Source organism: Schistosoma haematobium, chromosome ZW, assembly GCF_000699445.3.
Source record: "Schistosoma haematobium chromosome ZW, whole genome shotgun sequence".
In the NCBI taxonomy this organism is placed as follows: Eukaryota; Metazoa; Platyhelminthes; class Trematoda; order Strigeidida; family Schistosomatidae; genus Schistosoma; species Schistosoma haematobium.
Window position 1 is genome coordinate 76,767,238 of NC_067195.1, and position 21,602 is coordinate 76,788,839.

At 33.3% G+C, this 21,602-nt stretch overlaps 1 protein-coding gene across 1 annotated transcript in view; it reads left to right on the top strand.

Moving 5' to 3' along the window:
- The window catches only part of USP9X_1 (putative ubiquitin carboxyl-terminal hydrolase FAF-X), a 105,593-nt gene that overhangs the window by 44,478 nt on the left and 39,513 nt on the right, over window positions 1-21,602 (top strand). The window contains exons 16-25 of the mRNA XM_051208736.1: window positions 950-1,489; window positions 2,547-3,013; window positions 5,358-5,552; window positions 7,684-8,165; window positions 8,701-9,453; window positions 12,505-12,712; window positions 13,583-14,463; window positions 16,522-16,665; window positions 19,187-19,693; window positions 20,626-20,914. Coding sequence (XP_051072521.1) covers window positions 950-1,489; window positions 2,547-3,013; window positions 5,358-5,552; window positions 7,684-8,165; window positions 8,701-9,453; window positions 12,505-12,712; window positions 13,583-14,463; window positions 16,522-16,665; window positions 19,187-19,693; window positions 20,626-20,914 — 4,466 coding nt within the window. The remainder of the gene's footprint in view (window positions 1-949; window positions 1,490-2,546; window positions 3,014-5,357; window positions 5,553-7,683; window positions 8,166-8,700; window positions 9,454-12,504; window positions 12,713-13,582; window positions 14,464-16,521; window positions 16,666-19,186; window positions 19,694-20,625; window positions 20,915-21,602) is intronic.

The window sequence follows — 21,602 nt, forward strand, 5'->3', positions numbered from 1 at the left end:
AAGATACAGGTGTTTATTAACAGTTGTCTACGCAAAATACTTCGGATCCGTTGGTCGGACACTATTAGCAACAACCAACTGTGGGAAAGAACAAATCAGATCCCAGCGGAGGAGGAAGTCAGGAAGAAGTGCTGGAAGTGGATAGGACACACATTGAGGAAAGCACCCAAGTGCGTCACAAGACAAGACCTCACATGGAATCCTGAAGGCCAAAGGAAAAGAGGAAGACGAAAGAACACATTACGCTGGGAAATGGAGATAGACATGAACAAGAATTGGATGGAATTAGAGAAGAAGGCCCAGGACAGAGTGGGTTGGAGAATGCTGGTAGGCGGCCTATGCTCCATTAGGAGTAACAGGCGTAAGTAATGCTAAATTGATAATGGTCTGTTTGCGCTTCTGCCTGCCTTAGAGAACTGAAGAGAAATAGCGTTATTTTTATCTGATTGTAATTGTGATAGATTGAGAAATGTCATTGATATATCCGGTATCATTTAGATGCCGAGTTATTACACGGTTTAGAGCCGTCGCACCCCTCTGTACCAATTGCTTTGAGCGTGCTCAAAAATGCAAATATGATATGAGATTGCCACACTTTTTATGCCACAATGATATCTTATTGACGAGTTTCAATTAACATGAAACTGATACTTATTCATTAGATTTTATTGCATCTACAAAGAAACCATTGAAGGCTATTTAATATATTGTCTGTAGTTTAGTGACTTCATTGCAATATTTCTGGTCTGTAGATCAAGCGTTCATGCGTGAGACTCTAAGTGTTGAGTCCAGTTACTGAGTGCAGGATCGTACTGAGGAATACCATACTGGAACGAAATACCTGTCCAGGTCTTCAGTGGTGGTGTACCTAAAATCACTTCTTGATCTAAACTATGATTATTTGTTTTGATATTTTTCACTTTATTTATTTTTTATTTCCATTTTGCAGTTCATGGATTGGTTCATCATTTTTCTTAACAGTCACCTGTCAAGGTTTACCAATTTTATTTCCTACCAATAGTAATAACAACAATATTAGTGCTGATGATGATATTGTTGATAACAATAAACAAATTTATCTATCTGATGGTAAGACAATCACGATTACACTCATTGTACATGGAAATCTGACTTTTGGTGAATTACGTGCTTATCTTTTAAATTTTTGTCTACATGGTTTCACATCAAATAACAATTTCAATGATAACGGTAGTAATGGTGGTGTTAGAGGTACCAGTGGTGGTAGTAGCAGTAGTAGTAGTGGTATTCAATGTCAAGATAATAATAATATTCCACATTCAATGACAAATTCAATGTATCAGTTAGAATTACGTATAATAAATGTGGAACAGGCAAATTCAAGTGATTGTATATTACATCATAATATTGATAATGAGTTGCTGGTGAATTTATTTTTGTTCTTTCCAAATTGGACTAAGAATTTCCTGGACAATCGTGATCATATAAATAATGATATTCCATTTGTTCAGTAAGTGATTATGATTATTTATTATTGATTGTCTGTTTTCCTTCGTTGTTGTCGAGGTGGTCAACATTATATTTTTTAAGGAATCACTGTTTAAATTAGTTAACATTATATTAAATCATCGTATATTTTTCGTTCTCTGCTCTCTTGTTAAGGTTTTTTATCATTTTTTTTCGCTTAGTCGGTTCTTTTCCTATTGATATCAATTACAAAAGACTGTTTCGCAATGCCTTCTTCGTATATTAAATGTGTGCATCAACGTAATCTGGTCAGTGAAGTAGTTGACATATTGACCCCTTCACTAATTTCGGAATTTAGGTTAGTTTTGGTGTATTGATGACTAATGAGATTTTAATCTGGAGACGAAAAGCCAGTTCACTACACTCATGCCATAAATGAGATTTCTGTCCATGCATGAGAAATTGAGCATACTAGTGAAAAATTTACCCTTCTTTTTCTTGTGACTATGAATTATACTTTGTGTAGGTATAAGAGTTGCGTTGTTTGCTATTGTTTGATAATAAATGTTTTTGATACATTCTTTTTGTATAATACAGCCATAAAGTGAACTATACTGTGGTTTGACGTAGGTTACAAGTTAAAAACAGCCAATCGGTTGAAGCTTTTAACCTATCAATTTTGGTAAAGAAAAAGGTGCCACTCTTAACCTGCCATCGCACACCTTAACGTTATATTCTGGTCATCAGTAAGATAGTATGTGGACAAAGTTGGTGGAAAACAGATGGTCTTTGTTCTACTTAAGGAAACAGACTATATGAATATTGAGGTTTATGTCAATTCTGTAATCAATATTCACTAAATGTAGAAAAAAACGAAATCACGTTGAACAGTGCTTGAAAATACACCAATGATCTACCTTATCATTAAGTTGAACTAATTAATGGACTTATTTGGTAATAGTTTGGGTAATTAATTAATACTATTCACTTGTATAAAGTATTTACATTGATTCCCTTTTGAAACATCAATGATAGTCTCTGGGGTTTTGTTTGTTTTATCTTCCAACCTTGTTATAATTATCTTACTAATTATTTTCTAGTCTGGCATTGTCCGCAAAATTAATGTTTACCAATAACGAATTATCATCGTCCACTACTGAATCATCAACTACAACACCTGGCTCTTTTCAATTTTCTTATAATCTTAAAGTGTTTGATAATATAGAAATCAATGCAACACAACAAAGTAGTAGCGATATTGCCCTAGGCCATCTTAATACTACTGACAATACTACTACTACTACTACTACTACTGCCACTATAAGTAACAATAATAATAATAATAATTTTCTGGAAGACGATGATCACTTACTGCCATCAGAATTAAAAATATTCGATTCAATAATTGATCGAAATCTTGAACAAGAACAACTTGCAAATAATAATAATAGTGATAATAATGATAGTAAATGTGATAGTTTATTGATAGATAGTAAATTGAAGATAGACGACTCTGATGTACTGAATTGCAATCAACAGTCGGATGTTGATCGTGAAGGCGAATTCAGTAAGTTGACGTTTTACTACTAGTCAATTACTATTTTTTTATTATCTATATATTGTATACGTTAATTTTTCCCAGACTAATAAGTATGTTATACTAAACAAACTGAACAAGTAGAATCTTGACAATTATTGTCTTCGTACAACTTTCATTAAATACTGTTTTCAAATAAATCAATACGACCGTAATAGATTGATTGCGTCGAATAATCATAAAACTGTTCAGAGAAAGAAGGATGTGTTTTTCCTCTGTGCCTCAAGTTTCATGAAACCTTGAAAAGGAACACGTGAAGAAAAATACTGATTCATTCAATGACAATAGATTATCTTATATGATTATTCAGAAATTGTAGCACAATGGAATTCTCAAGTGTCGTAATATGGCATCATGAATGATGACATCTTATCTGTATGTGTACGTCATAATGGAGGACAACGATATTTTGCATAGCTCTATTTCAATAATACTTGGAATTGAAATGACAAACAAGATCTGTTTTGGCTCAGAAGGATATTCTTAATGGGGTTGTGTTCTTTGAACTTAAGTTGTTTAATTGTAAAACTTTGTTGTCTCTCTAGGTAACGTTGTCAACACAACCTGCTAATTAAAGATGGGCTATTCAGAGGTATCTACATTTGACTGGCAACTTGTTTTATCATCATAAAATGCGCTTGAGTTGTCAATATCTGTTCTATCATTATCTTTATAAAAATACTGACTGTATTCCACCTTCACGTTTTTTATTCGGGATTGTCCACAGTTTCGTAGTTGTAGCGTTTTCCTAAAACTGAAAATTTAAAACGAATATTTGAATGAAGTAAAATTGTGTGCCTGTTTTTATGGATGTACTGTTGACTCCTTGAACTATAATCCGTTAATTAGATAGTTGAATGACCATTGCTTGCCAAAAAGCTGCGTTATTGATATAAATCACTTCTGTCAATGTATATAACAATGGTTGATCAATAAACAGAGAGTCATTCCTTTACTGTATACAAACTTGCATATACAACAGTTTGATATCAAAAGCCAATCAGAAGTAGCCCAATGAGAAGGTCAATCGATGGCATTTCATTGGATAGTAAAAGGATCAATTTCCTATGGATTAGAGTGGTATATATATGAATGAGTATTTGTGCACCATATTCGGCAACCCAATACACTTGCTTGCTCATGTTGTCAGTTGGGGGGTTAGCACGTAGCACACTGTGTATCAGTATCAGATTTTGGACACCGCCCATCATAATACAATTCAAATATAAATGAACATGGACAAAACTTATTTAAATAAATATTTTCAAGATATGGGATTTCATACGTCACCACAGCTTTAACCAATGAAATTGACATATTTATTTATCAAGGGATTTAGTTCTTAGTCATTCTGTATATTTAGGTGTACATCTCCTGAACTCTTTAACTGAATTTTAAAACGATAAAAACTCATCCATCCTTTATGCTCAGGATATTGTTAAAATTGTTCGTTCGATCACTTAATAGTTGAACTGTCCATTCTGAAATTCACCTCTCTAAAGAATGCATACATGTCGAAATTAATTGCGAGAAATATGTGGGAGAAACATCCTTAACAGACCAAATACAATGTTCAAAAGAAAACGCTGTTAGTAGATCTTCAGTTTAAAGAGGCTTTGTTGATTGTAGGCTTAAAAACCGTCTAAAAACATAAATTCGAAATATATTTAATGTAGCAAATATTCATATAAACTGCTACAGTTACCCTTCCATATCTTCATGTGAGTGATAAGTTGCTACGACTGATTAACCCAATCTACATATACCAGTTCACCTGTTTCTGTGAATATATTTGTGTAAGTCGTTCGTTAAGATTACATCTTCATTCCATTGCGGAGCATCTATTAGTATAGTTTAGAGAAAGTCAACGCAAGTCAATTACATCATCCATTCCCTAACATGTGGAAACAGTACAGTATGGTTCAAATTCTGTGTACCAAATACAACCTATACTCTTATTGTAGTGAACGAGAATACAAATGGTGACAATTGGATGTATTTGAACACAAAATTACATCACATCTTAGTAAAATCTGAGAGCCTTACAGTAAATACTTAATTTGTAAAATATTAATCAATTGTCTCAGACTTCATTGTTCCTGCATTTTCATACCAATTGCTTTCTGTTCGTGTTCTTTTCCTCTCGATCTTCTACTGCCAGACATTCTAATCCTGACTGTCGTTATTATACTACTTGTTATAAGTAGCATACACCACAGTATTATTTAAGATACGCATTCCACCATTACACAAAAATCATTATCTTTCTCCGAAAATATCTCTACTCCTTTTTTTCTTTTTTTTTGGTTTATAGTTTTAAATACTGATCAACGTATTGAATTCTTATTAAATTTGAGCAGGATTGCATTAGCTTTAAATCATTCCAATATAATTCATAGTATTATGCAACTACTCAATTGTATGCCACTGCATAAAAAATTAATTAAATTTATTAAAGATAATTTAATCCAATTAGTTGATAAGAAAATTATTGAACGTTGCAATGAACGTAAGTTCTGTTTCTTTTTTTTCCAAGATTTATTTAGTGGTAATAGGAGTAGTAATGTGATTATATCGTACCTTAATCGACTAAACAGGGACATTTTCATCACTGTTTTTTTTTTACTAAGCCATACTTGAAACGCCAAATTAGGTGCCGTAATAGAGCGATTCTCAAGAATTCCACTATTTGAACATATACGTGATTGATTAATTATTTTTAATTTTTTGAGAAAGTTGTTAATTATACAAATCATAAAATGCTGTAAAACGTTGACATTGTTGACGAAATACCCACTAAAACAGTGGTATATCTTGTAAAGCATAGGCGAAATATCCGTCTTTCAACCACAGGACGAGTTTACGGCTTGACAGTTCTGTTTGTCCCTCTTCATAATTGTGAATCATAACCATTAAGAATAGAGGGTACTCGTAGGTTATTGGTATTCAATCATAGGTGCCTACAAAGCATTGTTTGTGTATTTTGTTATCACGGAGTAACCAATATTTGGGTTAGAAATAGGATACTAGGTAACAATGAGAAATCGATTGATGAGATGGTAAATGTTTGTCAACTGAGGTGATTAGTACGTGTGTTGAGTGTGCACAACCACCGCCTACCTCATCTGCAATGTCGTCTGGTGTAGAAGTAGGCTAGATGAGAGCTAGGGATCGTCAAACCAAAACATAGCATCAGTCCATGAAGTCATTGACATTTGGAGTGAGCCATGGTAATGAATGTAGACTACCTGGTTGATGTCCGCGTGATTATCGTACCTAATGGTTATAAAATTTGAAAGACAGCTCAAAAACATTTGTAAAGGTGCAGGTGCATCCGTTCTTTTTCTTCCCCAAATTCTGTAGCTGAATGAATAACTGAAATCTTGTAAGCATAGAGTTTTCATGAATATGTATTACAATTGTGATAACATTTCTTTCTTCCCTCACTTTCATAACATTTGGAAACTCTTAACACAAATTATCCAAAGATTAAAACAATATCCAGGTTTAGTTAACATTTGACGAGTAAATATTTAGAATGTTTATGTTAAAGTCTTTAGACAACGATGTGCTTTTATTCATATTCATTCGTAAGTGTTTACCATTGATCTTTCTCCTATCATATCTCTCTGTTTACCACAATGTAATTTATGTATGAATTCTATGTTAATCACTTCTTGTTTCTTCGGAGGCCAGAGATAGACGAGAAAGGAAATATACTGACTTTTGTGGTGGTGGTGGTGGTTTCTTAGTTATTCGTTTTACAACTGATTTTGAGCATTTGATCTAACCTCATGAGTGCACACAACTGACAAATCTAATAATTAGTAAAGTAGAACAAATTTGAAACAAGAATATTTACAGCATATTACGCTCATGTGATTTTGAGATGGTGGAAAAGATTTGTAACTCAGGTGGATGATTTTGATGGAGTTTCGTTCTCTGAACTGAATGTTTTGGTCGTGGAGATTTCATCGTTCTTCTGAACGACATCATCAGCACAAAGTTCAGATAGAAGTGAAGCGTTCTAATTCCTCACTTATATTTATGCACATGGACATTTGGGGACACTCATTTGACTGGAAGATTGTGGAAATCTTGGATAGACGAATTTCCAATAACACCAGAGAACTTTTAGAAGCTTGGCACTCAGGTCAATCAGCAATCAACAAGCACTTTGAAATCGATCCAATTTATCAACCAGTCAGAAAAATTGTGCGCAAACCTAGGAAAAAAAATCAAACCAATAGGAGATACAACCAAAACAAAGAAGTAAACAATGAAAGGTTCAAGGTCAACAGGAACCAATCAACTTCGAGGTCTATAGGACAAGCTGTGAATCACATGTGAAGAAATTCGAACACTTCACTTCTATCTGAAGTTTGTGCTGATGATGTCGTTCAGAAGAACGATGAAAGCTCCACGACCAAAACATCCAGCAAAGGACAAAAACTCCATTAAAATATTTACAGCAATAAATCCACTTTTTAGAAAATGGAAGCTTAGGGATCTGATTATTCTGTCGTATGACTAACTTTATTGTCGTATATGTTATGAAAGTTACGTAGTTACAACATTTTGTTCGTTATTATTATTATTACTATTATTATGTACATTGTTGTTTACTATTTTGTATTCAGCTATCTTATCACAAACATGGTTTCATCATTTACTTACAAAACCAAATGTATCAACTGGAGTATTTAATTTATTCAATAATAAACAAATCAATTTGGAGAATACACCGAATTACATTGAATTATTGTATACACTACAAGTTTTGTATTGTTTAATGATGCCTAGTTGTTTAGTGAAACATTATCATTTTAATAAACTGAATGGAGATCATAGTCAACTTTATAATCCATGTAATAGTAGTAATAATATGTATAATTGTCAAAGTTTTTTTCCTCCTAATACTACTACTACTACTACTACTACTACTACTACTACTACTACTACTACTACTATTAATAATAATAATAATAATAATAATAATAATAATAATAATAATAATAATAATAGGAATATCAGTAGTAACACTATGCCAAGGACAATAGATTTTACTACAAACGTTTTGTTTAATCAAATTCCAGATTGGTCAGATGCTATAACTATAACCGTAAGTATTTTATCAAATAAATTTATATATATTATGTGCTACGATTTTAGATAATTAATTAGAGGTAGTGATCAATGATAATTTTTTATGTTTGTGGTGCTTATCATGAATAATGGATCCTGAAACTTTTAGGAAGTAATATTAAAAAGGTGTTGTTCGACATTTACGTCAAAAGTCTCTCTGTATCTTGCAATCTCTACACGTACATTAAACATTCAGATAACACATTTGTTATGTACTCTCTTTATTAGAAACGGAAAGGTATTGCAAGTCAAGTAAGAGTTGTAAAAAATCATCTGAAATTGGGAATATGTAATAATTCAGTGCTAACTCACTTATTCTTTGAACTAACCCATCTCAGTCCATTTCTTGCTGTGAATATGATTGGCAATTGGATAGTTTCAAACTGAGACGACTATAGTCTTCCTTAGTTTACAATGATTCTCTATGTGATATCAGTCCACGATTAGTACTGTTATCGTCAAATTATATCTTTCAATTATTGAAATAATTGTTTTTTGCTTGTTTATTTTAGCTGCTTCTACTTCGTGGTGGTGCCTTAAACCTACTTCTTTCGTCTCCACTTTTAGTATCCTCCTTCACTCCTACATCATCATTAGATCATAAAATTACTAACTGTGATAAGAATGAAAGAAAACGTCCTTTATCCCATGATCATTTACTCGATTCCCGTTATTCTTCTCTCGCGTTTTCATCTTTTGTTAGTATTGTTAATAAAAATGATGACAATCAGATTATTTTCTATGACACAACAGTTCATTGGAAACTACTCTATCACATACGTCTATGGCTGTTAAGAATAATTCGTGTATTACTTATTAGTACAGCTAATACACTAGTATTGTATAACCCAGATTCAATATCAGACTATATGTGTAATGTATTCAAAAGGTCATCATTTTATCAGTTATTAATTTCTCTGACAGTCGCTGTGAAAGATCCTAGTTCCTGTCGGAATGATTTTTCATTTACTAATTCTTTACAACAAAATCCACTATCATTGGTACAGTCGGTGTCAGATAGTACTAGTACTACCACTACTGCAACGAAGATGATAACAGAAAGAAATACTGCTGGAAATCTTGATGCTACTGCTGATAGTGATGGTGATGTTGTTGATAATTCAGAGCATAATATTGAATATGTTTGTAAATTACTACTTCATACTTATAAATTAACTAGTAGTACAAATCATCCTGTACTAGGTGGAGATTATTTTCTACTTTTACACGCTTTACACGTTGCACAGTTGACGATTGTATCTAATGTAAGTTGCTTATCTCTTTCCATTTCAATGTGTATTTATTTTTATACTTGGAAATATTTTACGGCGATTCAATAACATCATCTCAACGCTTGTTAGTTTGCTTTTTTTTTTTCAATATTCAATAAAACTAAATTTACGGCATGCAAACTCGAAATGAAGTGTGAGTTAATCAAAGTGTTGAATTATTATAATATTATTATTAGTTTTATTCAATATTATATTTTTGGTAAAATATAGAACGCTCAGCACAAATTTCAACAAGTTTCCGTTTCTTACTTCTTGGTCGATATTGACGATAAATAATGAGTGATCGCCAGTTAGAAGTTTGCAGTCCAGTCAATCGACATCTAAATATTGTACATTCTTTTCGCTGCATATTGCTAGCAAACACGATATCTGATTGGACCTTTTGTAACTTGTTCAACGAAAGGTTGTGCACTTTTCAGAAACGCACCTGAATAGTTTACCAGTTTAATAGCCATAATGACGTATTGAAACAAACAAAATTAGATAAATTGTTGAAATATCTAGATGGCAAAAACAGGTAGCCCAGTTGTTCAAGCAGGTTTCCACATAGGGCTTACATTTCTTTAGCTTGAAGCTCAGTGATAACTGGTCTCGGATACATTATTCTCTCTCCCCCTCTCTCTGATCCCAAGTTCGCATACGAACACTTAACTATGAAATTTGTCTAAAATTGAAGTCGTTATTGCAGATTAGACATATTTAAATGGATATTCTATGCTGGTTTTCCATTAATTTTTTTATTTGATATTCCTTATTGTATGTATATTCATACATGCAGTACCGAAAGGCACGTGAATTCCTGTTCTCATTATGCTATCAGCATATTACAATCGGTGTCTGTAGAATATGACCTTTTAAATTAGAAGTCGTGCATACATTCCAAGAGTGTTTGGTCTTGGGCATCTTTAACTTTAGTATATTTATACTTCTTAGTCAAAGAGTTTCTAAAGTCTCCAGTTATCCGCCCCAACACTCCTTCATGGAACATGATTTATGTCAATCTATATTGCGCTAATACTACTGCATGGTGATACGTAATCGAATGATGAGACTGTAATCCTTCTTTAACTGAGGTGATCTAGCAGTATGTTACACATGTTGTCCTACTGCCTACTTCTGTACATTGAGCTGTTTGATATGAAATACACTGCTGAGAATAAAACACTAACTCCATCCAGGTTGTAAGTAACTAAGTTATAAATTAAACTACATTTTATTCTAAAATTTATTCCCTTATTTTATACTTTATTATCAAAGTTTTTCGTTACTATTTAATAAATATTATTTTCATTTTCACCTTGGTAACTTCCTTAATGTACTCATTTTAAGTGTTTCAACCTGTTCCAATTCATAACTGACTAGTTGTAATAATGTCAGATCTATGTTGGCATTCGCCAAAATACATCACCTGTGGCGAAGGTGAGATATTTGTCTATCAATAAAAGGATGAGTATACTACTCAGCATTTCGTTCTGTTTTACTTTACGGCTACGAAACATGGATATTAAGAGTAGAACATATTCGTAAGCTACTAGTATTTGACCACAGGTGCCTTAGAAATATTGCTCGTATCTGCTGGGATAACCGGGTAAGTAATATTGAGGTTAGACGCAGGGTATTAGTGAATGATGGTAAATCAGTTGATGAGATGGTTGTGCCGCGTGTTGCGTATGCCTGAACACCGATTACCACGATGCGCGATGCTGAATAGTGTTGGGGATGGTTGGATGGCGGCTAAACCAAAACGTGACATCAGTTCACAAAGTCACTAACTTCTAGTCTTACCCATGTTGTTAGATGCAACCTACTCGTTTGGGGTCCACGTGACTATCGTAACCAATGGTTGGAGACTCTTGGTGACATGGCTCAGAATCGATCACAATGGTGTAGGTCTATACACTCTTTGTCTTCCCTTAAACTATGAGATGAAAATCGCTTCATACCTTTCTTTCTACGAACTAATTCTTTCTTCCTGTACTATATCCTCATATTCAATCTTTCTTTTATATATTACACCATTGAGTTAACTGCTTCTATGAATCCGGTGTTCATCTTGTTGTGCTAATGCGGTATGATAACTTGGACTTATGCACATATGTGCCTAGTCGTACGTTGTAGCTGACTGACTGACTGACCAAATTGGCATTGAAATAATCATCTTTCAAACAGAAAAAAGTTTACCTTATTGATATATCAACAACTGTAGACATAATAATGAATTAAATAGATGCACATTATGCTCAATTTCTCAAACTCTTATTCAAGTTTATTTAGTCAGTTATTCATAGACAACTTAGAACTTCACGTGTCAAATATAAATCATTTTGAGTTATGATACTTAACATTAACATTTACCATAATGTAAGGTAAATAAATTGAGAAATAATTAGATAAATAGGTAATTCACAAAGTATTGGCGTAACCAAATAGTTAAAAATATGAAATATAGTATTCAATCTCGAATTTAAACAAAAGTAAAGAATTTATCCATTTCGTACTATTCAGATAGATTTTTGAACGTTTCATCTACATTTGGCGGTAAATTATTTAGATAGTACGTTACCCTCAGAATATTGTACGAGAATTCGTTGATATAACACAGTTATTAAGTACAGATTCGTGTACTGGTTAGATTTAAGCTACACTTTATGTGTAAGCGCTTATGTTATTATCCGGGATCTACTCCAAAATAGTTGGATTAAGACTTGAATCTTTAATTTGGAGGTTAAAATTCAAACGCCCTAGCTAGTAAGTCACTACTCGACTAGAAACCAATAGTCTACATCTTTGATGTAAGTGGCCAATCAATATGGTAATCAAGCCTTGATCCTATAAACTGGTGAATGATGTACATCACAATTGAGGTGTACTTATAATAAGCACATCTTAAAAGATGTTGATTTTTTGTGTATTCATGTTTTAAATGATAGTCATTCATTCTCAATTGTATCATTCATCAGTTTATCTAGAAATTTACTGTTTTTACATTTAGTCTAGTGAAATCATTTTTGTTATATTTCTTAGATATCCATAAATGAAGTGAAAAGTTACTGGTTTAAAAGTAGTATAAATAATACTTTTGGAAATCTATTCTTAACTGGATGGCAAACAAGATATGGTTGTGAAAATTCAATGGAATATTTAAAAGATTTTAGTATGAAACCTAATCGTATTGATAAACTTTATTCATGTACAGGTATAAATAATGTGCAAGAGAATAATTTATTAGAAGGTAAGAATTTTATTGAGATGGTGAAGAAGATTTGTAGCTCAGGTGGATGATTTTGACTCAGTTTTGTTCTCTGAGCTAGATAGTTTGGTGATGGAGCTTTCATCGTTCTTCTGAACGACATCATCAGCACAAACTTCAGGTAGACGTTTACCTGAAAGCTCCAGGACCAAACCATCCAGCTCAGAGAAGAAATCTCCATCAAAATCTTAAGAATTTTATTATTTTGTTTGACTTTTAATTAACTTCATTTGAAAAAAAAAAACTCATTAACTTTTATAATAATGATGCTATATGGTTACCCAAAGTTCCCTGCTTCGGTCTGGGCACCCGGGCAGTATCACAGCCCACACACACAAATATGGTGTGGCGCATATATATTTGGTGCCCTCTTGTACCGATATTTATGTGTTGAAATAATAAATAATACCCAAAGTTCACGTTTTTATACATAGAATTCGATGCGTTTTCATACATGAATTCCTCGGAAATCCACTTTTTAACACTGAACTGAAAAGCAGAAGGCAGAAGCAATATTTCATGGCTTAGTTTATGTATAGAAGACAAAGGTATTCTAGTATTACATATGACCTTTTGGATGGAACTAGAAAAGAAGGCTCAGGACAGAGTGGGTTGGAGAATTCTGGTCGGCGGCCTATGCACCATTAGGAGTAACAGGCGTAAGTAAGTAATAGTTTTAGTCACAGACTAAACTTTGTTAGGAAATCATTAAAAACCAGGAAGCGTTGGATAGCTGTTTCACCTTAGTTTGTGATTCTTTAGCAATGAAGATCCACAATCCGACAGAATATCGATCCTGAGACATATATATATTCTGGATAATTTGAATTTTGAATTTCTTTTCATTTATAGATGAATTGGCTTCACTGAAAAATGATCTGTCAGTTGAATCCTTCTCTCAACTTGTATTAACTGAAAATAAATTTCAAAATATCAATGAAGATATCCTTTCTGTTAATGATACCGAACAAACAGTTACTAATAATCTATCCAGTTCAACTCGTTTATCTTCATCGGCAATATCTTTATTATCGTGTGAATCTACATTGTCATCATCTTCCTCATCGTCAACATTATCTTCTGTTCACCAGTTACACTCATTATCATCGTCAAGTTCTTCATCTAATAATGAGAATATTAGTAGTGGTAGTAATAATAGTCGTAGTAGTCATAGTAGTAGTAGTAGAAGTTGTAGTGGTAGTAGTAATAATAGTGATTCCAACGATATTGAAGATAGAAATTTGTCAAAATTATTATATTCTAACTTTCATGAACAATGCTTTAATTCTTTTCGGAGTGGTGAAACTCAAGGTTCTGTAATCATAGAAGCATTAAACTGTATTCCATGGTATCAATGTCTGTATCCACAGAGTGAATTTCGTACATTTTTAAAGTACCCTTTATCATATAAAATGTTAGTTTGTTTATCGCAGAATCATTCAACAGTAGATAGTTACCGTAATTGTCGTGATCGTCGTGGTAGCAATCATCGTAAACATTCACGTCAATATCATCGACATCCACCTGTTTCTGTTCTTCAGTCACATTCTTATCAGTATGATTACAATTATCAATTAACTGGTGCAGATATGTTACAAGATTTGTTATTTTCCGATTCGTTAATTATTCGCATATCTACAAGATATTCTATGCATACTTTACTAACATTTACTGCAACTGAGAACAGAGATAATGTCTATTATGCATTGGAACAAATGTTCAATTGGTTACCTGTAAGTTGTGTTACACTTAGTTTGTTTATCAACTGTATCTAAATCTATGTATATTAACTTGTGAGTCGGCTAGTTGTCAAAATATCTTCTGTTTTGAAATATTTTTGAGAATATATTCTGTTGGTCAATAAGAGTATTTGAAAGTGTAGTTTATGCTTCCGATTTATAGTATTGGTAAGTTCAATTATCATTGCACCTTAAGGTTTGAATATCCAATTTAGTTGTATTTCACCCATCTGTGAAACAGATATCTAATAGATGAACCGTTACATGTTTTCTACCCTACATCATCTTGTCAGAGTTATTGAAATCTATTGTCTTGGAGTGAGTAATCTTAAGGATATATATGGGGTAATTGGCAGATGTGACACATCGGTTGACGAGGTAATGATGTTTCATCGATCGATATGCTTATGACTTCTATTACGTATGCCTTACCGTCACTAACCTCGACGACTAGTGCTTGCTGGTGCAGGAGTTGGTTTCAAGGAAGCTAGAGCCGACCAAACTAAAACATGGTACCAGCCTATAAAGCCATTGACTATCAGATTGAGTCATGTACGTAGATGCAGACCACTTGGTAAGGCTCTGCGCAGTAACCGCGATCAGGGGTTGGAGACAATGAGTGACACAACTTTGAATCGTTCACATTGGCACAAATACATTCACCTTTTACCTGCCCTCAATTTTGAATTACGGTATTTCTCCATACAAACCTTTCCAATCTGTCTTTTCAAGTCATATTCCACGGTTCAGTCTACCTTGCTATAATTACTATCACAGTATTTTTATATCGTTTGTTATTTTCATCTATTCGTGCTAATGAGACATAACGATTTGAGTCAACGCACATCGTTCCTAGGCTTTATGTTAACGACCTCTCTCAATGTCTCTGTCGAAATGAATTTGCTCAAAACGATTATGAACAACTTTAGATCTTAATTAAGATGATGGAATAGATTTGTAGCTCAAGTGGATGCTTTAGTCGTAGAGCTTTAATTGTTTTTCTGATCAACATCACAAACGTCCGGTTCAAGTGAAGTATTCGAACTACTTCACATGTGACATACATTTTAGTGATTATTATGTCCAATAGTTGATGAAGTTGGTTGATATAGTCCAAAGTCGGTCGAAATAACACAGACACATTCATCCTTTTTCTTACCCTAGATCCTGAGTTTTAAAATTATTTCACAGTTTATATATTGTGAAGTTTGTTTCTCTTTTTAAAATTACATGGACTGTACTTCTACTAATAATTTGATATCAATTTCCGTTTGGTGATGATATATTATCGTAGTTTGGATCGATGTACATTTATGCCAAAACCTGAATTGCCTCTGGACCAACTCCAAGACATTTCGATTAGCTCTCTGATCAATATCTTGCATATATATTTGCCTTTACATTACAACCGGCTACTCAAAACACAATACTGAAGTGACGTCAAATTTATTCAAAATATATAGAAAAAATTATTTATTTAAAAAAAACATTAGTACAAGTAGGCACCAAACAGATATGAGCCACATAAATCATTCGATTTGTGTGAGGGCTGGGATACTGCCCGGGTGCCCGGGAGGCCACACCCCGGACCTTTGACCTAAACGTATAATCCACAAGGCAGTGGATCAACGTAAGGAGATGCAGTCCCATGGTAGCCGGTGACCAATTATTGGTTCATACGCCAGTTGTTCCCTCAGGATCCTGGAACCCATGTGCACAATTGGTTTGGAATCAGGGTTTTCCAACTCCCCTAAGTGAATCCTCCATATCTACCAACCGGTTTAAAGTGCTGGACATTCACTTTTCGTCCTCTTAATTTCATAAACAACAGTAATGCCACTAGAACGCAGTGATTAGGACTTCCCTGGTAGTGGTTGTATGCATGTGACTATGTGAGAGCATTTCGAGAGGGAGAGCTGACTCTCCCCAGTCTCGGCCGTACCAGGGCATTTGGGGCCATTTAGAAGAGACAAAACTTTGTATAATTTTCTTAATAGCTATATATATCCGATTGACTTGATTCATAGCAAATATCAAAAATTCTTATTTCAGAATTATGTTCCATCGAAAATAACACAATCTGATGAATATTTTAATTTACTTGTTCAAATCATTCCATTTATGGATAATCATGAACAATTTTTACAAAGTGCACATCAATGGCTTAGAGATGAAATTGTCTGGCTTCGATTAATGGTTTGTTTTTGTTTAATTACAGTTTTTTCTTACTGGTGGTTTCATTAGATGATAGTTTGTTTACATCATTTATAAGAAGTGATTACTTAATTATTTATATTCGACTGTTTGTCGATTAAGTAGGTATATGGAAATTTTTGTACTTCTATATTTATCGTCCCTCGTTTAAATGATCATGTTGGATAAATCATTCTATCTTTGTATAAATCAGTACAGAGTTCGAGCCCCAGAGTGAACATCAACTCCGCGGTGCAGGTCCATTGAGCTGACGAGTCCCAAATAGGACGAAACGCACGTCCTGGATCCCACTGTTAGCCACTATCCATCTTTGCAGATAATTTAATTGTTTTCCCATTATGATTTTAAGTTAGTAAAAATACATACTCTATATAGAAAGAGTTATATCTTGAGGTGCTAATTGATATCATGTTCTAGATTTACTAATCAAAATTCCAATTTTAATTCTATTTGCTGTTCCGAATCTACTTTTTCCTCTTTAGTTTAGTATTTAAGACTTAATGAACGTCCGATCTGTACGTTTAACATTGTAAATAAATGACATATTTGTGATATCTCAATGAGTAGAAAAATTAGATTTTCCAACGTTTCGAGACTTAGTTTAAGCCACTTCCTCAGAAAGTAAATAACCGAACCGAGATTAATCCAAGTTTAAATAGTACAACGGAACAACAAGGATATTTTAATATTTTTGACGTCGATTTGGTGGTCGTTGAAAGTGGTGTGAACTGCTATTGCCGATTTAATTTGAAATCTGTCCAGCTCTGCGGGATTATAACGAGGTTTTTTTTGTGTGCCTGATATGTTCTTCGGAACGAGTCAAAATTTCGTGAGATGACTGTCCAATATAGAAGACATCACAATCGACACAACCTGATTTGTAGACGCAGTTCTGTGTTGACATGAATGCGATTTTTTCTTTTGACCGAACTACAGTATTTCGAAGTGTGTTGTTTGTTTTGTAATATACTTTAATTTTGTGTTTTTTTAAGATTCTTCTGTTGTGCCATGACGGTATGGTAAAACTACAGTATTAATCCATGTTATTTCATTAGGATTATCATTATTACACAATGAAACGTCTCGTTTTAATATACTTCTAATAATCTTCATAGGAAAATTATTAAATTGTAAGATACTAATTACATTTTTTTCCCTTTTGTTTATCCTCTTCTGATGTGATGATCTTGTTAGCTATTTTAAAAAGATTTAAGGCTAACAAGATCTTTGCACTGAAGGGATGTGCTGAATTGAAGTCAATATAACGATTAGTGTGTAGGTTTTCGGTAGATGGATAGATTTAGAATTCTATTTAGATTTCTTTTCACTAAGCAGTCTAAAATTGTTAGCTCACCATGTTCATTTTCATTCATATATATTCTTTTTGGTTCGCTATCTACAAGCTTTTCATCATTCCCTTGTATTGAGTTCTAAGGGGAGTCAGCAGCCAGTTTCTACCTACTATGCAAGAATATAATAAATAATCATCGTAAAATTCTCCTGGAAGTTTGAAGTTTTCAGTGTTCGTCCCGTAATAACACACATTCAGTTATTTGTTATCTAAAACTTCACAACGTTGTTTTCTGGCATTCTTGTCTTTCAATGTGATTATAAGATTTTAAGAGGAGGAACAATTACTGTCTTGCTAGTGGTTCATATCTGAATACTATGAATTTGTGTTTGATATTTGTTGTTTTTCACTTTTGAACTTGAACTCGATCTCCGTTGATAACCGAACCTGATGAACATGGTTGTTTATCGTATCTACACAAAGTCTTTTTGACTTAAAATGTTCACAAAACATATAATGGTATAATCGTAATGTTGAAAAGCTCGTTTTCTTTTAAAGTGTACTGTGCATTTGTTATTATTATTTCTAGAAATTCGTATTTTTCCTGGTGTAAATATTTCAGAATGAAGTTGATCAACGTTGTTGGGTTATAGAATCATCGAACTTACGAGTCAATATTGCCTATATTCATAATTTTATTACTTTCTTACCTGTGGCTTATAGTAGAAGTGCTTTTTTGGTGCAAATTACAGTTATCTAACAGTGTATAATCATCTGCGACGAAGACAGTTGTTCTTTTACAAGTCTGTTAGTGCCATCTAAAGACCATGATCAGTTGCTTCAAAGTAAAAATTAGACTGTGCTCAAACGCAATAGATGTTTCAAAACGATTTTTTTTTAAATCATGTGCTCTAAAATTTGGCAACTCTATATATTGTTGGCTAGATATCAATGAGACGGTTTCTATCGTACTTATGTTATGAGAAAGAAATATGTAATCAAATTACTAGGATAACTGATTGAGATTAATTTCAAGCCCCATTCAATAAGATTATCATAAAAAGTTCCACATTCTCTTCTCATCTAAACTTTTTAACGCATATTTTTAAATGAGTTCGCAAATAATATGGTATCTGACTGTGGATGTTAGTGTGCTCTAACTTCTGATCAGCCATATGTACTACATATTATTTCTTCATTTTTATCTGATAGATTACTGGTCGTCAATTAGGATCATGTGAAACACCTATTTCTTATCCGTCTGTTGATATCACTCCACCGATTTTCCACTGTGCTACAACTCCAAAATCCACTGATCAATCATCATCACTAAACAAAGAACGGATAAGATTCACTGCATGCCTTAGACCAGATACCATTGTTCATCATTTTCATAATATGTCAATTGAGGATAAAGATTCCTTAATTTGTGGACACTTGAGAATTTGCAAATCGTTATATCAATGTTTTCTACATTCTACTAATTCATCGTTACAATTGTTAGCGAGCGAAGACTGTACTGATCAACTGTTTGACCAAATGAAACAAATATCAGGACAGATAAACGACTTCTCAATGAACATTGTAAATAGTGGTGATAGAAACAATAATGATAACGTTAAATGCATAAGTACTACATCGGAAACTCTAAATACTACTGATCAACAATATAATAACAATACATCACATTATTTAATAAATCAATTATATTTAGTTAAAGTAAGTTTTATTCTTCCCTATTAACTTAATATTTTAGTAGTTATGGTAAAAAGATGCTGTTATGTCCGTGATCTGTTTACCCAATAATATACAGGAGAGAATCTGTCTCGATCTAGATTATGGCCTTGATGCCATATGCTAACTAGTTTAACTTTGAGGCTAGAAATGAGTGAGTAAGAATTGAGTTTAACTGTCTTCGGTAGAGAGACGAAAACTATTCTATCACCTGATTAGTTGGGAAATGATAGAGCGTAAAAGGAGACTGGTCAACTGAAACGAAGTGCGTAAACTGCCAAGAGACTAGTCCTTCGACTTGTATATTGCAAGTTTTGACCTTGCCTCAGATATTTTATTTGGAGAACCAAGTGTCTCGTATTTTACGATGGTTATAATAACTAACGAAGTTAGCTTAGTAAGAATAGATAATAAACGACCAGAATAATATTAATACTATTGAGTATAGTGTAGGCTTCAAAAATTACCGAATCTATCCGATACTCACTCTAGTAGCTACGAATGAACCAAAAATAAAGTCAGGAAAACACTGTAAATTCACGTAAACGCTGTTGTATTATAACTACAAATAAAGCTTTCTATAATATTCAAAACGGTGTCACTCCATACAAATACGAAACGAACACAAACGTGTAACCGCTCATAAGATAAATCTGAATGTAGTCTCTTTATCAAGGTTATATAGGGCGAACACTGGTTTTTTGAAGCCGTACCTATGCGAAATTTTTTTTAAAAAAAAAAACGTGTTCAAAATTTTTTTCCTTACACTAGACGTATATATATAATAACAACTTTAAAATACATGGTATAGTTCCTACTTCATTATCTAAAAATTGAATTATGTCCAACTACTTAATTTCGATAAGTAGTACACTATGATTGATCGTTATTCTCATTTTAACTTTTCTTATTTATAGGACTTAATTGAATTTTTATTATTTCCCGCTTCAAAACAATATAACGAAATACGTAAGTCTACAATATGCTCACAAATCAATAATCAGCATCACATAGTGAATTATGATTATAACAATATAAACGATAACATTATTAATCATAATTCTTATTCTCCATTATCTACATCACATTTATCATGTTCAAGAAAATTAATGAATTCAACTTTTGATTTTCTTCTATCCATAACTAAATGTAATCCATTAAATAGTCAAGTATTAACAACTGTGCTGTATGATTTGATTTTTTCCAGTAAGTTTAAAACCTACATTATATTTAACATCATTAATGATTATGCATAACTATGTTGTATATATGTTTGTTTAAGAGGAATAATCCTAAATATTGAGAGGTAATTAGCTTTCATTATATAAGGTAATATTCTTATAGCTATAGTTATTATTGATCTTCTGTCTATCAATAGCCCCCAAATGCCCTGGTACGGCCGAGACTGGGGAGAGTCAGCTCTCCCTCTCGAAATGCTCTCACATAGTCACATGCATACAACCACTACCAGGGAAGTCCTAATCACTGCGTTCTAGTGGCATTACTGTTGTTTATGAAATTAAGAGGACGAAAAGTGAATGTCCAGCACTTTAAACCGGTTGGTAGATATGGAGGATTCACTTAGGGGAGTTGGAAAACCCTGATTCCAAACCAATTGTGCACATGGGTTCCAGGATCCTGAGGGAACAACTGGCGTATGAACCAATAATTGGTCACCGGCTACCATGGGACTGCATCTCATTACGTCGCTTCACTGCCTTGGGGATCAGACCTTCAGGTAGAAGGCTCCGGGTGTGGCCCTCTAAGAAAACCACCTGCTTCGGTCTTGACACCCGAGCAGTATCATAGTCCTCACACATATGAAATGAGATTTTTGTGGCGTATATGTATTCGGTGCCCCTTTGTAACAATATCTATGTGTTTAAATGAATAA